Below are 14101 nucleotides of genomic sequence, written 5' to 3'. Positions count from 1 at the left end.
ATTAGAAACAATTAAAACTCGGTGTAATTATTGTTAAAACTAAAATTAAAGAAACCGTATGCGAAAGCAAACGAAACGTTAAATTAATATTTATTCTAAAGTAAATTAACTGATTAAACTTAAATATACACAAAAGAAGTAATTTTTCATCATTATATAACATTTTTAACGTTTTTATTAATTGTTTAAACAATAAACTGTCAAAATTTAAATCTGGCGCCATCTTGCGTCAATAATATAAACTAAAACTGTGTTTGTTTCAACCACCGCTGAGGGCGCTTTTCCTGCGGGTAAAAAATCAAAAAATATTTCTTATTCATTAAAAAATATCCAAAAAAAGTAAAAAAATATTTATTTACTTGGCCGTGAATTAATATTTACTACTACTTAACATTTTCAATGTATTTCTTAATATTTTAAACAATAAAATACAAATTATAAACTAATAGTACATGCACCGCCATCTAGCGTACGTGATTAACACTACTATTATATTTCTCTTGTGCGCCGCACGCGGCGCTTTTTCCTGCACACCTCGCAGGATGTCAAAACCAACCAGAAACATTCTAGCAGTTGGCCGCGCACGACTCGCGTGAGTCATGTCGTTCGCAGTCGTCGCTCGACCTCAGCGAATGCAAACTTGCACAATCACACCCGGACCTATCACCTCTGTGCGTTAACACCTCACCGGTAGTGCCAAAGGATTAATCCCTAATCGTGCTGTGTGTGAACACCCTCGCCCGTGTCAAATCAGCTGACCTTGTTACGACTGCTGGGCGTAAGTGAGAAATGTGGCGAGGCGAGACAAACGCTGGTGTGATTCGTGTATTTGTACGCTCAGTGCACAAGGAGATTGATAAAATTACAATTCGACAATGAGCAGTCGTGGCTATTATATTCCCGGTGCCCCTTTTATGTATACGGTGAGTGGCATATGAAAAATTTCAACTTTTTATCATAATAATAACAAAATTGTTTTGTTTGTTCAAAAATGGCGGAGATTATTGTTATATTTGCATGTTTTTGCGTTAGTATTGATCATGTGACAGAGTGTTAATCATTATTGATTAATATTACGTGAATAACACGAAAAATAAGTGTTTAATTCCTTCATTTTCATTAGTTTAGCGATAAATAAACAACAGCTTAGATTGTTTATTGTTTGTTATCTTTATTGTTTGTTTAATGGTTGTTTTGAGTTAACGAAAGACAAATTTGTTTGGTTTATCATGAAATAATTAAAATTTTTACGTGTTTGATGGAAAATTTCAATCGGTTTGTCTAGGAATTAATTAAATTCATTATTCTTGATAATTACGAATACATTGAGGTCATACGTAATGTGAGACGTTTTATTTGAATTGTATTCAGCGGTTTATCACCTTTGTAGAGAATAGTCGACTGTTTTTTGACCTCTGTTTGTTGAGATATGTGCGTATGTTTTGTTTTTATTGATTTTCGACTCTATGAAGTGTTATTTAATGACAGCGACAGCGAAAAGAAGAGTATACGGGTGTTTAGATTAAGTGTAATCATAAACATGCAGGTAGGATTGTTGTATGTGGCTGAAACACTCATCACACACAGTTTTGCGGCGTAAGATATGAAAAAATATAAAAATTGTAATGTTTTATAGGTTTTGCTGGAGAGTATGGGCGGTTTTTGTTTTAGTATTGCAGATAATTTGTTTAGGTTGATTTTAGTGTTAGTTTGATTAGTTTACGATGATTGGTTGTGTTTTATTGCAGAAATTTGAACTAAAAATGTAGAAAAATAGGAGAAATTATGGAAAATAGCAATTTATTTCGATTTTTAGATGGAAATTTAAAGAAAGTTTAGTGTTGATTGGTAGGTATTTTATTTGTTTATACTTTAAGGCATGTTTTATAAAATTTGTAAGTTTTTTGGAGGTTGTAGCCCAAAAATAGCGATAAAAACGCGCCAAAATCACTAAAATTGTAGAAATTATCGAAAAAAAAAAAGCTTTTTTTTTATTTTTAGTTGGAAATTTTACTAAAATTTAGTGTTGAATGATAGATATTTTATTAGTTTATTGTTTAAGTCATGCTTTTTAAAATTTTGATGATATTTGGCGTTTCTGTGGCTCAAAAACACAAAAAATTGATCGAAATCATTGATATTTTGCTTAAAATTAGCAAAATTTGCCTAAATTTCTGTTTTTTTTAAACTGTACCTTAGAAATTTTAATAAATATTGATGTTAGGGGATAGTTTATTTATTTATTTGTAGTTAGATGCCTTTTTCCAACCCAAAAACGCAAAATTTCTCTCAAAAAACACGAAATTTGCTTAAATTTCACAGACTACACTTGATATAAAATTAATTCACTTCAATACCGAGTGTTTTTCTCATATTTATTGCTTAATTTACTTGAAACGCATCTGCTGCTGTCTCGCAAAAGTGTTATTTGTACTGTTACGGAGTTATTAAACACAGTTGAGTTGAAAGCGCCCATCGTTGACGTTTGCAAAGCAGACACAGACGTATAATACGCGTGCTTCCAAGTGGTATTTACTTGTATTTACAGCGGTGTGCACTATACAGCATGAATTGTTGATGATTATGCTTGAAACTCACGTTTTTATTTCGTTTTTTTTCCTGCTTAGTAATGTACGCAAAGGCACCTGTCGCTATGTATTAGAATCGCAGTGTATTTGAGTATTTTTGTTCATTTGACGGTTCCATTCTTTGTATAATGAGCATACACGTGCAACGCGTGTGCAACTGGTGAGGTATTGGTACCTATGTTTAGGCAGACACACAGGATACACACTTGGATAACTCACAAACTCACCTACTAACCATCGCGTACGAAATGTTAATTTGACTTCCGGTAAGTTATTATACTGTCAGACACATTAGACATACAGAAAATGGACAATACTGATGTTTGTTTTTAAATTTTTAAAGTTTTTTAAGAAAACTGCACTAATCTAACTTATTTAACCTTAAAATTGCAACAAGGGAGACATTTTTACACTGCGCATGTTCAACTAACTCACAGGATTCTATTTCTGGATTATTTTTCACCACAGGAGTAAGTAGGAAGTAATTTTTTTGACTTTTTAGACCTTAGAAGCGGTTTTTTCGTAATAATATTAATATTACAACAATTTTTAAAAGAAATGAGTAAAATTTTACATAATTTGCTAGTTTTTTGTTGATTTCTATGTAAAATTGTAGAGTAAAATGAAAATATTTGCGTTAAAATGAGGCGAGAACGAGAAATTTTCAATTTTTGACCGATTTTTGCACAGAAAATTACGATTTTTTCCTATTTACTCTCAAAAATTTTGATATAATTTAGTCTAGATCTGTCAATACATCAATTATCTTCATTTTATCACAAATTTCAAGACGTTTTGATGTTTTATCAACAAATGAGAGCTAAAAAACACAAAAAAAATTGGCGAAAAACAAGAATTTTGCGTTTTTTAGTACGAAATTTCTATTTTTTTTTTGCATAAAAATTACTTTAACTGTATTTTTTCTTCATGTATTTCTTGGTATAGATAATTAATAGTTTAATAACTCTTAATAAGAACGCATCGTAATTTCATTACGTGTCTGCGAAGCTCTAGATGTGTAACATCTATCGGTATATCTGTTTCTACGCTTGTGTACGAGTATATGTGGTAATTTGATACTGGCACGAATTGGGTCATTAAATTATGATGGCCGATGGTGTTGTATATGCATGAAAAAGTTGCGCATGACCATCAGCGCGGAATTACCGTTTTTTTTTTCTCCTCCGCGCTTGTCTACTTTTTTCAGTGATTTAACCTATAAAAATTAATTAAAAAATTAAACTCTCCAAAGATGACACTTGGATAAATATTTTTTTACGCTATCAATCACAACAGAAATTTCTCGCGATAAGATAAGATAAAATACTTGCGTTTTGCGTGGAATGTAAGAAGACACACTTGTATTTTATACGATTATCTGTGAAACATAATATTTAGCAGTGTGTTTCTCGTATGGCTGTGCAAGGTACGGACGTCACCAATGCAAGGTAATACTTTATTAACACGCAAAGTTGACGAATTTAGTACGTGCTTATTTGAAAAAGTAAAAGTGTGAGAGTTGGATTGCGGATTGAGTGCGCTGTGGTGTTCTGTATTGAATTGATAAGACGCCGGTGGTTTCTGGACGTTTTCATTGTCATTATTTCTGATTATGTATTCCTATTTTTCAAGGGCATACTTTTCGATAACGTGAGGTATGTTTCGACAGCAGGTTTGCGTTGAAAAACGTGAAATATTTAAATTTTAAGGCTTGGCGCTCATGTGTGGTTTTTAAAGTTTAAACAAAAACGTGGTTTTTGGTTGGAGTTTAAATGTTACGTTTGTTATTAGTTGTAATTTTTAGGTTTTGTGAGATGTGTACTTTACACTTTCTTATGAGTAGATGTGCATTGGATTTGGGTATGTGTATAAATACGAGAATATGTAAATTTGGCATATCAAGCTGGTAGAATTATTTAGAAACGCAGGTCAAAGTTTAGGTTGGAGTTTCGTTTAATAACAAACAGAAATATTTTATGCAGTTTATGTTTATGTGTAATTTGACAGAGTAAATTGGAGATATTTGAGATAAAATGAGGTGAAAATGTGAAAAATTCAGTTTTTGGCCGATTTTTGCAATGAAATTCGTGATTTTTTCTTATTTACCATTAAAATTGTTTATATAATTTGATATAGAACGATAAATATTTCAATTATCTATCTGTTAATACTAATTTTATGACGTTTACATGTTTTATCAATGATTGATTACTGAAAACCCAAACAAAATTGTGTAAAAACACGAATTTTGTGGTTTTATTTGTATAAAGTTTAAATTTGAGTTTTGTTTGATAACATACAGAAATATTGTGTGCATTTAATGTTGATTTTGGATTTGACACAGTAAAATTTAAAGATTTGTGTTAATATGACGCAAAATATGAAAATTTCAATTTTTGACCGATTTTTACCACAAAAATTAAGATTTTGTTCATATTTATCATTAACATTTTTGATATTATTTAACCTAGAACCGTCTATATTTCAATTATCTATAAATTGACATCAATTTCATGATGATTCCATGTTTTATCAACAATTTACAGCTGAAAAACACGATTTTTTTTTTCGCAAAAACACGAATTTTGCCTTTTTAGCACGAAATTAAATTAAAAACGACTTTTATTCCGCTGTATTTTATTTTTATTACATTCTCTGCAATATAAATAATTTACAACTTGATTGAATTATAATTATTGTCGTGGCATGAATATGTTTGCGGTTTGCGCTCGATATCCTTAAACGCTCGCAATATAAGCTCTAAGCACTCTGTTTGCGTCCATCTGAGTACGTGCAGGACGTGCAGTTATTTAAACAGTGATTGCACGTGCTTTTTCTGCTTGTTGAAAATCCAATCAGGATTATTAATGACGCACAATTACCACTCGGATGATGAAAATATTAATCCAATTTATTTCTAACAACAAAACCGCATGCACGCCATCAGCGCGCAAATGAGTGGGTGTGAAGATAAATCTAGATTATAATTAACACAAATAAATAATCGTTTCATTTATTTCGTGTCACTATCTTTTATCGGGAGATTAATTTTAATTGAATTGCATATGTTCACACCTTGAGAAAAATTGAAAAATTTTATGGCAAAAAATGGAAAAATTTGAATTTATCGTTTTTTAACAACGAAAATTGTGATTATTTACTGTTTGACATTAAAAAATTTAATAAAATGTAGTGTAGGATTTTGAGAATTATAATTATCTACATATTAATGAAAATTTCATATTGTTTAAATTATTTCTTAAGATTTTACAGGCAAAAAACCTTCAAAAAATTGGCAAAAAACACGTAATTTGCACATTTTTGCCTGAAATTGAAGTTTTAAAAGTTTTATTTTGCCAAATTTAATGTCTCTTAACTAAATTTTGCAATGAAAATGTATTTTTCACTAATTAAACAAATTGTCATAATGTTTAAATTAATTAATAATTCTTAAAATGCAAAAAACATGAATTTTTTAATGAAAAACCGCGAAATTTGCGTGAAATTTACGTTTTAAAACGCTTATTTTGCCAAATGCAATTTCCCGAAACTAAATATTGTACTGAAAATACATTTTGTGCTAATTGCTAATTACTAAGGTTGTTGAATCAGAACAAAATCATTCACGAGGTGTATACAGTTGCAAATAACTGTTACATGAGGATTTGCAATATACTCGTATTTCATGCGTGTGCATCGCTTCACGTTTATATTTTAAATATTCAACAAAATTATAATTGCAAATTTAGAAATTTGTTCAAAAAGCGTTTTTTATGAACCCATCTACGTCATGAGCAGACAGATTATTTATTATTACCGTTTTTAAAAGTCTTGTTAAAGAGAAAACTGTGTAAATAATGTATATGTAATAAAAATGGGGTTTTAACTGCAAAATGGCAACAACTAGAAGACACACTCGAACAAGGTGTGCGCGGTGAAAAAAGTGCGAATATAATGCGCGCACAGGTAACGAATGTAACGATATTTCGAAATTGAGCGAAATAAATGTTGTAGAAAGTGGAAACTTGCGCACTGCGCGCCGGTGATGATTACGGGTGCTAGTCACAAACAATACAATCAGTAATTCCAGCTCAACACGCACACCGCGGCGAATTTTAAATTACGAATTGTTATTATCATCGGTCATAATAAATAATAATAATATATCTAATTAAAGTTAAGTTTCAAGTTAAATTGTTAATTGTACACGCGCGCACACATACAGCATGCATTTACGAATAAAAACGCGTTTTTAGCGTTTTAACTGCGAAATAATTAATTATTTTGATAAAAAATACGGAAAAATATGCAAACTCAACAGAAACGTCATATTCCCGAATTATTTTCAGTTTTTCTGCGAGTTTAGACAAAATTTTCATATTTTTTATTAAAATTAACGATTTCCACGAAAATATTATATTTTTGCCTTTAAATTTTTTCCTCTTTGGAACTAATGAGATATTTTTGAAGGTAATGAGCATTAATATTGCTATGATTTGCATTGTGCGAAATTAAGCGCTGTGTTTTTTTTTTTTCATCTTGTTTGTTCATTGCCGGAAGCACAAAGCGTACTCAAGGAATAACGCAACAATAATATAGTAAGTGAGGTAAGCATCGGTTAATTGTTGATGACGAGGTTCTTGCTGATAGACGTGTGACGTGCCAAGTCGTGACTTTTGGCCCGGATGGTATCGTCAAAGATTTGATCATCACTTGGGTATTTGCTTAGATATAAATAGTGTGAAGCTATTTTTTTTTCAAAGTCAATTATGATATTTTTACCTGTTTGTTATTTACGCTGCGGCGGTGTTTGTTTGCTTGTTAGATGATTGCGCAGTAGTCAAACCTGATCTAGAATGATCTGTGTCTATTGTTATACAGGGCAAACTGAATGAGTAATAATAATTTATGGTTTTAGAAGTTTTAAAACTGAAAAATTGTATTTTTGAAGATTTTTGGTAAAATTTGAAAATTTGATGATTTTCTTTGATAATTTAATTTTTTAATTAAGAAAGGAACTGGAAAAGCAATATTTTTGTTAATTTTGTTTAGTGCAATTAAATTTGGCGAAATGAATGTTTTAAAATGGACATTTCAAGCAAAATTACGAAAATTTCGTGTTTTTGACGAATTTTTTCATGTTTTTGCCTCTAAAATGTTAATAAATCATCCAAACGTCATGAAATTCTTATTAATATGTAGATAATTACAATTCTCACAACTGTAGACTTCATTTTATTAAAAATTTTAATGATAGACATTAAAAAATCGTAATTTTCGCTGTAAAAATTACGCAAATATGAAAGTTTTTGCATTTTTTTACTTAAAACGGAAACAAATTACTGTTTTCTTGCCATTTCACGGGTAATTTCTATAATGAATGGTCACTTTTTCCCTTTTAAGGGTCTGTACTACTTACTACCCAATTAAAGTAATTGTATTACTAACAGGAAGTGCGACAATAATACACTCGCACTTATATTAAACTCATAAAAGAGTTAAAAACTAGTACCTTTTTAACCAACTATCTGCGGTATTTGTATGCACTGCAGTTGGTAAAATCGAGGTTAGAAAGAGTCTATAATTAGCGGCTGAGTTTGTGCTCGTAAGTCTGTTTCATCGCTCTGGATGCCACAGAAACACAAGAACGCACCGCGAACAATGCCCCAATGATTTGTCGGCTGTAATAATTCATCAGCGAAGAAAGAATTAATTCATGTCTTTGCTCTAAACGCCAAACTAAACTAGAAACTAAAAATAATAATAATGTGATGTTTACGAACTGCCAGAATATAAAAAATTATATTAAATTATTGATACCTGTAAAAAATTCACATTCACATTGTAATTGTAAACGTAGATTTGTCGCAACCTTGAAGTTTATAATAAGTTACAGCCGTGAGTTGATTTCACACGCGTCTAACGACAAAATGTGTCTAGGTATATGATCATGATTGAATGATGGATTTATTTATTCGCAGTGAATTTGTTTATGAGCTCTGCAGCCTTGAACTCGCGAAACTTTAATTTTTAATTATCTGCCTCCCTAAAATAGTCTATAAATAGACGCTATCGATGTTCAGCATGCGTCGTTTCACATATTTTATGAGTTTACTCTAATTTCGTGGATAGAAATGATAGAAAATGACTAAACAACCGTTAGAGTTGCGTGGGCGTGCGCAATTGATAAAGTTTCTATAAACAACCAACAATTTTACGTATTTTACGGAATATTATTACGTTTTTTTTGGCTAGAAACTTTTTGGCAAAGTGTAATTATCTACGATGGAGAACGACCTTGAATGTATTAAATCGAATTTGTTATTATATGTAATATACAGTGTGGTTTTAGATATATTTTTAGTATGATTTATTTGTTTCTTGAACCGGTATTTTTTTTTATTGCTGCGTGAGTTTTCGTTAAGCTGCATTAACGAAGCCAATTGTCTGCAGTTCAATTCTCAATCAAAGATGTGACTAACGGCAGTTGTGATGCAATTGTGCAATACTGCAGCATGGCGCATCCGCCACGACCTCAGCGCTGTTAACTGTATCACAGCAGTCAAGAGTCGTAAAGTCTAGAAATCCTAAAAAAGTAAAAAGTTCTTTACGGTTGTTGTCAAATGCAGAAGTCATAGGAATAGAATGAAATTGGAATTGGAGAATCAACGTTTGACATTTAATTTCGTACGTAATTTGTGTTATCCTTGCAGAATTGCATGCAATTTAAAATTTAAATTAAATGCACCGTTTGTTTGTTGATGATGACGTGTATGTTTGTGTTTTGGTAGTCCTTGCAAAGTCCTTGAAGGCACTGACGTAAGAATCGGTGCTGGAACTGGTGCTAATCCGTACCACGCGGCGAATCGTGCCACGTGAGGCACGAAAATGCAAAGGAAAAGGATAATCAGAATAGGAATAGGAATTTGTGTATACTGTAGGTTAAAGTAGAAAAATTTTGTGTTTTTATGTGGATTTTAACGAGTACATGGACTATTTTGCAATATTTTTTGCTCTCGTGTGCGATAATTGTACTGGTTCGCATAATACCGGTTTAATGATAGTAATATACTTTTTTTGATTATGCTGTGGCTTAATATGAAATTAAAAGCTACGAAATTGATCTCAAACAAACAACAAAAAAACAAACATAAAAACTAGTGGGTGTTTAGTGGCAGAATGTAAAATTTTTGACATTTGCAGATTGATTAAATTATTATTTGTCTGTTTTGCATGTGCTAATTTATAGCCTCTTAAATGGTAGCTATTTCAGTGTACGTGTAGGAGAATAGAATTGTGTAATATTGTAACATTTGTGGGCATGCAACAAAACGTGTCGAGTTGTAATTTGTAACACACTAATTGTTGATGGAAAAAATTAATCATTTCGCAGAAAGCTTCAGGGTTTATTATTTTTTACATTTTTATTCTTGTTACTTTGTATTCGATTCGATAATCGTCGTAATCTACTTTGGAAACGCTCCGAGTGTTTTGTGTTTTAATTGCTTTGATAATGCTTTGTTGATAGGTGGAGTCAATTAAAAGGAAGTAATTGGTTTTTAGTTCTTAGTTTTAACTTTTAGTAAAATGTAAGAGTTACTCGTATTGATGTGTAAGAGTTTTTGAAAAGTAGAACGCGCACTCAAACACACTTTAAACAATTCTAAAGCAAAAAACAAAGATTTAATGCTTTTATTATTGACTATGAAGGTATTACGTCATATTAGGCTCGACAGAATAATTTACGAAATCTAGATTTTGCGTTTTCAAACAAAAAATTATTTGATTTCTAAGTAAATGTTTATTTACAGTGCATGTAAGTAATTTGTACAATAGTGTCGCGCCGCACCTTCCTGCTTGTTTCGGATGAACACTCGATTGTTCCCACCAATTATATTTACTTAAATGTTGCTAAACATAATCTTTCGCAAGTGTAATTATAATATATTCACACCTTCATAGATAAACATTAAATGCATTGATGTGCAATCATTGAATGCGCATGCGCGGCGTGATTAACGCATGAGTAATGTACATCTTAAGATTTATACTTCTATTAGAAGTATGCAATCGATAATAACACTAATTGAATTACTATGACTCATTTTATTGCAATATAATAATTATTTGCTCCGCCCACTTGCTTAAATATGGATATTCCGATTGGTTTTGGTGTTTTTGCAAAGGCGGAGCTCCGTGGCTATTTTCAGGCGTTGCAAGTCAACGAACTAATAATGTAATCGTTGTTCAACGCACCGCGCACATAATTATTGCACACACCAACATGACCACATCCACATCAATCAATGCGTTTGTCATTGCGCGCAATAATTATAATGCAATCAGTGTCGTTATCTCTCGATTAATCTGGTTAATAATAATTTTTTTATGGGGCATAATATTATTGCGATGTGTTTTTAAGATGTGTACTTAAAATAGAGTCAGATGTATGATAAACACGTACGGAGCGTACTGCGCATGCGCAATGCACTTATGCGTGCGCTGCATGTTTTCAGATTGGCGAAGGTTAATTGTCTGTTTCCTCGTTGGCTATCAGTCCATTTATCGCTGGAAACTAATAGGAGCGCTAATAGTTGACGTCGTGCACGATATTTTTTTTTCAGAAAAATATAATTTAGATGGTTTAAGTTTAAGTAAGATATGTAAATTGCAATGTTGCATGATTTTGTCACTCCTACAATATGGCTGTTGAGTGAGGTTAATGACACTTAACGGGGCGGAGCTCCCAAACAAGTTTAGTTATCATTATCAACGTATCAGCGATTATTAAAGAAGTTAAACATCCAGGAACTGTTTTCCGCGTACGGAAATAATTATTACACATTATATTAAATGTAAACAGACCACAGTACCGTTAGTTGTGTGTTAAACATCCACAAGATGCTTAAAAGTATCTAATGCGTTGATGTTTTTCTTGTTTTCCTTTTTTGCGTTTGCGTCGACGTCTAGTTTTCCAAATTTATCAGATTACACACCGTGGAGTATATGTGTGTCGTGTGGCGAGTTATGCAATTTATGAAAGTGCACTGTATGAAAGCGTTGCGGGCGCGTGAGCACGAGATGTGTCAACCAGTCAACATGCGGCATGAGAATTGCGGGATGCACATGAACACACAGTGGAAAAAATTCCTAACCCATCATCACAGCCATCATCGCAAAGCACAAGTTGAGTTTCATATTCTGTTATATTTAGTCACGAAACATAACTGAACAAACAATATACAGGGTGGTTATTAATAGTATTTTGTGGTTTTATGAGCGGGAGCTCCGCCTATTATGGTGTTGTGTGATTGGTTGGTTTTGTAAGGGGCGGAGTAATGAGTTAAGTCGAGTAGAAGATTCTGTAGGTACTCTAAAAGTATCTTTAGAGTTTGAGTTTGAGTTTGCATGTTGGTGTGAATAGACTGTAAGGTAAACATGAGTAATGTTTACTTAAGTCACTTTACTTGTCTTGACTTAACTTAAGTAATTTTACTTATTTTTGAAAAATGTGTACAGAGTATTTATTTTTGATTGGGGTAGGTTATATTTAACGATCAGGGCGTTTCCTTGAAACATCCCTCAACACTTTGTACTATAGACTTGTCCCGGACCCGTCCCCATCCCTGTCTGTCGTCATGACTACCACCAACTCTTGCTCTTTGTAAGAGTTATGTGCGAGTAAGCACAGGGCAAGTCAGAGCAGTCACCCCGTTTGTTTTATTTTTATTTTTTGTTTGTATTGAAACTTTTGTGGGTGAATTTAGAAGCTGAAATGTTGATTCGTGACTTGTGACTTGTTTCTTTCTGGAGAATATTGATTGGATGATTAATGATTAATTTCAAGGTCAAGTATTTTTATTTTTATTACAAGTTATTCGAGTTTGGTTTTAGGCATTGGTTGAATATTTTAAAATTTAATTCCTTTCTATGCGGAAATCAGAATAAATTAATCCCTTTTGCGTGAATCGTGAATACCGATTATTTATTTATGGCGCTTCGTCGACCGTATAAGTGCCAATAAAATGATGTGTTAAATGCGAATTTAATTAAAATTTGCATACCGTAGGTGCAATTAGACGTAGGCAAGTAATCGGGTGTGTTTAGGTACGTTGTGTAAGAGCTAGAAAGTTTCACAGAAAGAAATTAACCGTACGAAATTACCTGTTAATAATATAATAACTAAATATTTTTAGGATTAAATTTAAATATTTTTAAATTTAGAAATTTTCTCGCTCAATTAAACTTGATGCGAATTTTTATCTAATTTTTAACTGCAAAATTAAACCATTACGTATTATTTTGTTTTTGTTTTGCAGTTGATTGTGAATGTAAACTTTATGATTGATTAATTTAACGAGTCAACTTCAACGATAATGTGTTTATGTACACATTCGACATACGCTTACCGCATGTGCTTTCAGTTTGTGTCACGCTAGATGCAACACGTTAAACGCTTTTGTAGCTTCCTGTTTACAGACGTGTTTTTCAGCCCGCAGTCTTGTTTGCTTGTTTGCATTTACTGCGCTTCCGATTTGCACAGCAGGAAATTTATTGTAGACGATTTGATTTGCTTCATTGTTGAATTTATTCAATTAATTTGCAGGAAAATATGTTTTAACTTTCAAATACGTTGTTTTTATGTTGGGAGCTCCGCCTACTAAGGTATCTTGTGATTGGTCGTTGAAGTACAAGGGCGGAGCTTAAGTTTACTTATTTTTACTTTTTACTTTAAAAATGAGTTGAAAAGTATGTGAAGGTTGTTTTTGACTTAAAATCGATTCACCTCTACACTTGAGAGTAAATATGTGCTAAAACTTATTAAAAGCAGTTTTATCATGTTGCTTAAATTCAAGTATACTTATACTCCACACACCTTGAGACTTAAGACTTGAGTCGCGCTTGAAGCATTGGAGTAGGTCTGGTTGTTGGTTGAATTTGTTTGAGGCGAATGCGTAGATGGCTTAAAGAAAGGCCGGACGTTTGCCTTAATCGGTGTTACGGCCGCCGCGCGCGCGCGCGTGTATTAAGTAACGTACGTAGTCGCAGTGTGTCGCATTCTAAAATATTGTTCATCCGCGTAGACACGACGCTGTCGAATCGAATCGAGAAAGCAAACAAGCCGGCCGGCGCGACGTCGTCGTCATCGTCGCCTGCTGGAGGCTTTTACAGGCCTACTGACCTCCCGAATAACGGGTTTCTCTGCCTGCACCAGTGGACGTATAAAATGGGCATGGATTTAAATATTTGCGAACATTACAGCTAAAATGGATAAAAACGTGGTAGGGTGGGTGCACCAGTGCCGCACCAGGCACCAGTAGTGCACCATTTCCACTTTCACATTAAAATATTAACGTTCTGTCGAATTTTCCGCCACTTTTTTTATATTTGATAGAACTGCCGTACTTCTACGAATCATATAATCGTAAAAAACCGACAAATTCGCCATCCACATCAGTTTTTAAAGCAAAATGCGTAACAACAATCGTGCACTTCGTTTTGAGCGACCATTC

The 14101-nt window shown here is 32.7% G+C and overlaps 1 protein-coding gene across 3 annotated transcripts in view; it reads left to right on the top strand.

The window, feature by feature from the left end:
• Positions 1 to 14101, top strand: part of LOC135790983 (coiled-coil domain-containing protein 158-like) — a 38010-nt gene that overhangs the window by 5341 nt on the left and 18568 nt on the right. For 2 of the 3 annotated variants that reach the window (XM_065301286.1, XM_065301289.1), the window contains exon 1: positions 546 to 923. The exons of the other annotated variant lie outside the window; for it this stretch is intronic. In XM_065301286.1, the coding sequence (XP_065157358.1) occupies positions 876 to 923 (48 nt within the window). In that variant the 5' untranslated portion in view covers positions 546 to 875. Of the gene's footprint in view, positions 1 to 545; positions 924 to 14101 lie in introns of those variants that run through there. 3 annotated transcript variants of the gene reach the window in all.

This window comes from Atheta coriaria, unplaced genomic scaffold, assembly GCF_025399875.1.
Source record: "Atheta coriaria isolate IRGN ID8LTWV9N9 unplaced genomic scaffold, Caltech_Dcor_3.1 hic_scaffold_4_pilon, whole genome shotgun sequence".
Lineage (NCBI taxonomy): Eukaryota > Metazoa > Arthropoda > Insecta > Coleoptera > Staphylinidae > Dalotia > Dalotia coriaria.
Note: the sequence above shows the minus strand (reverse complement) of the source record. Positions and strands in the feature narration are given on the sequence as shown.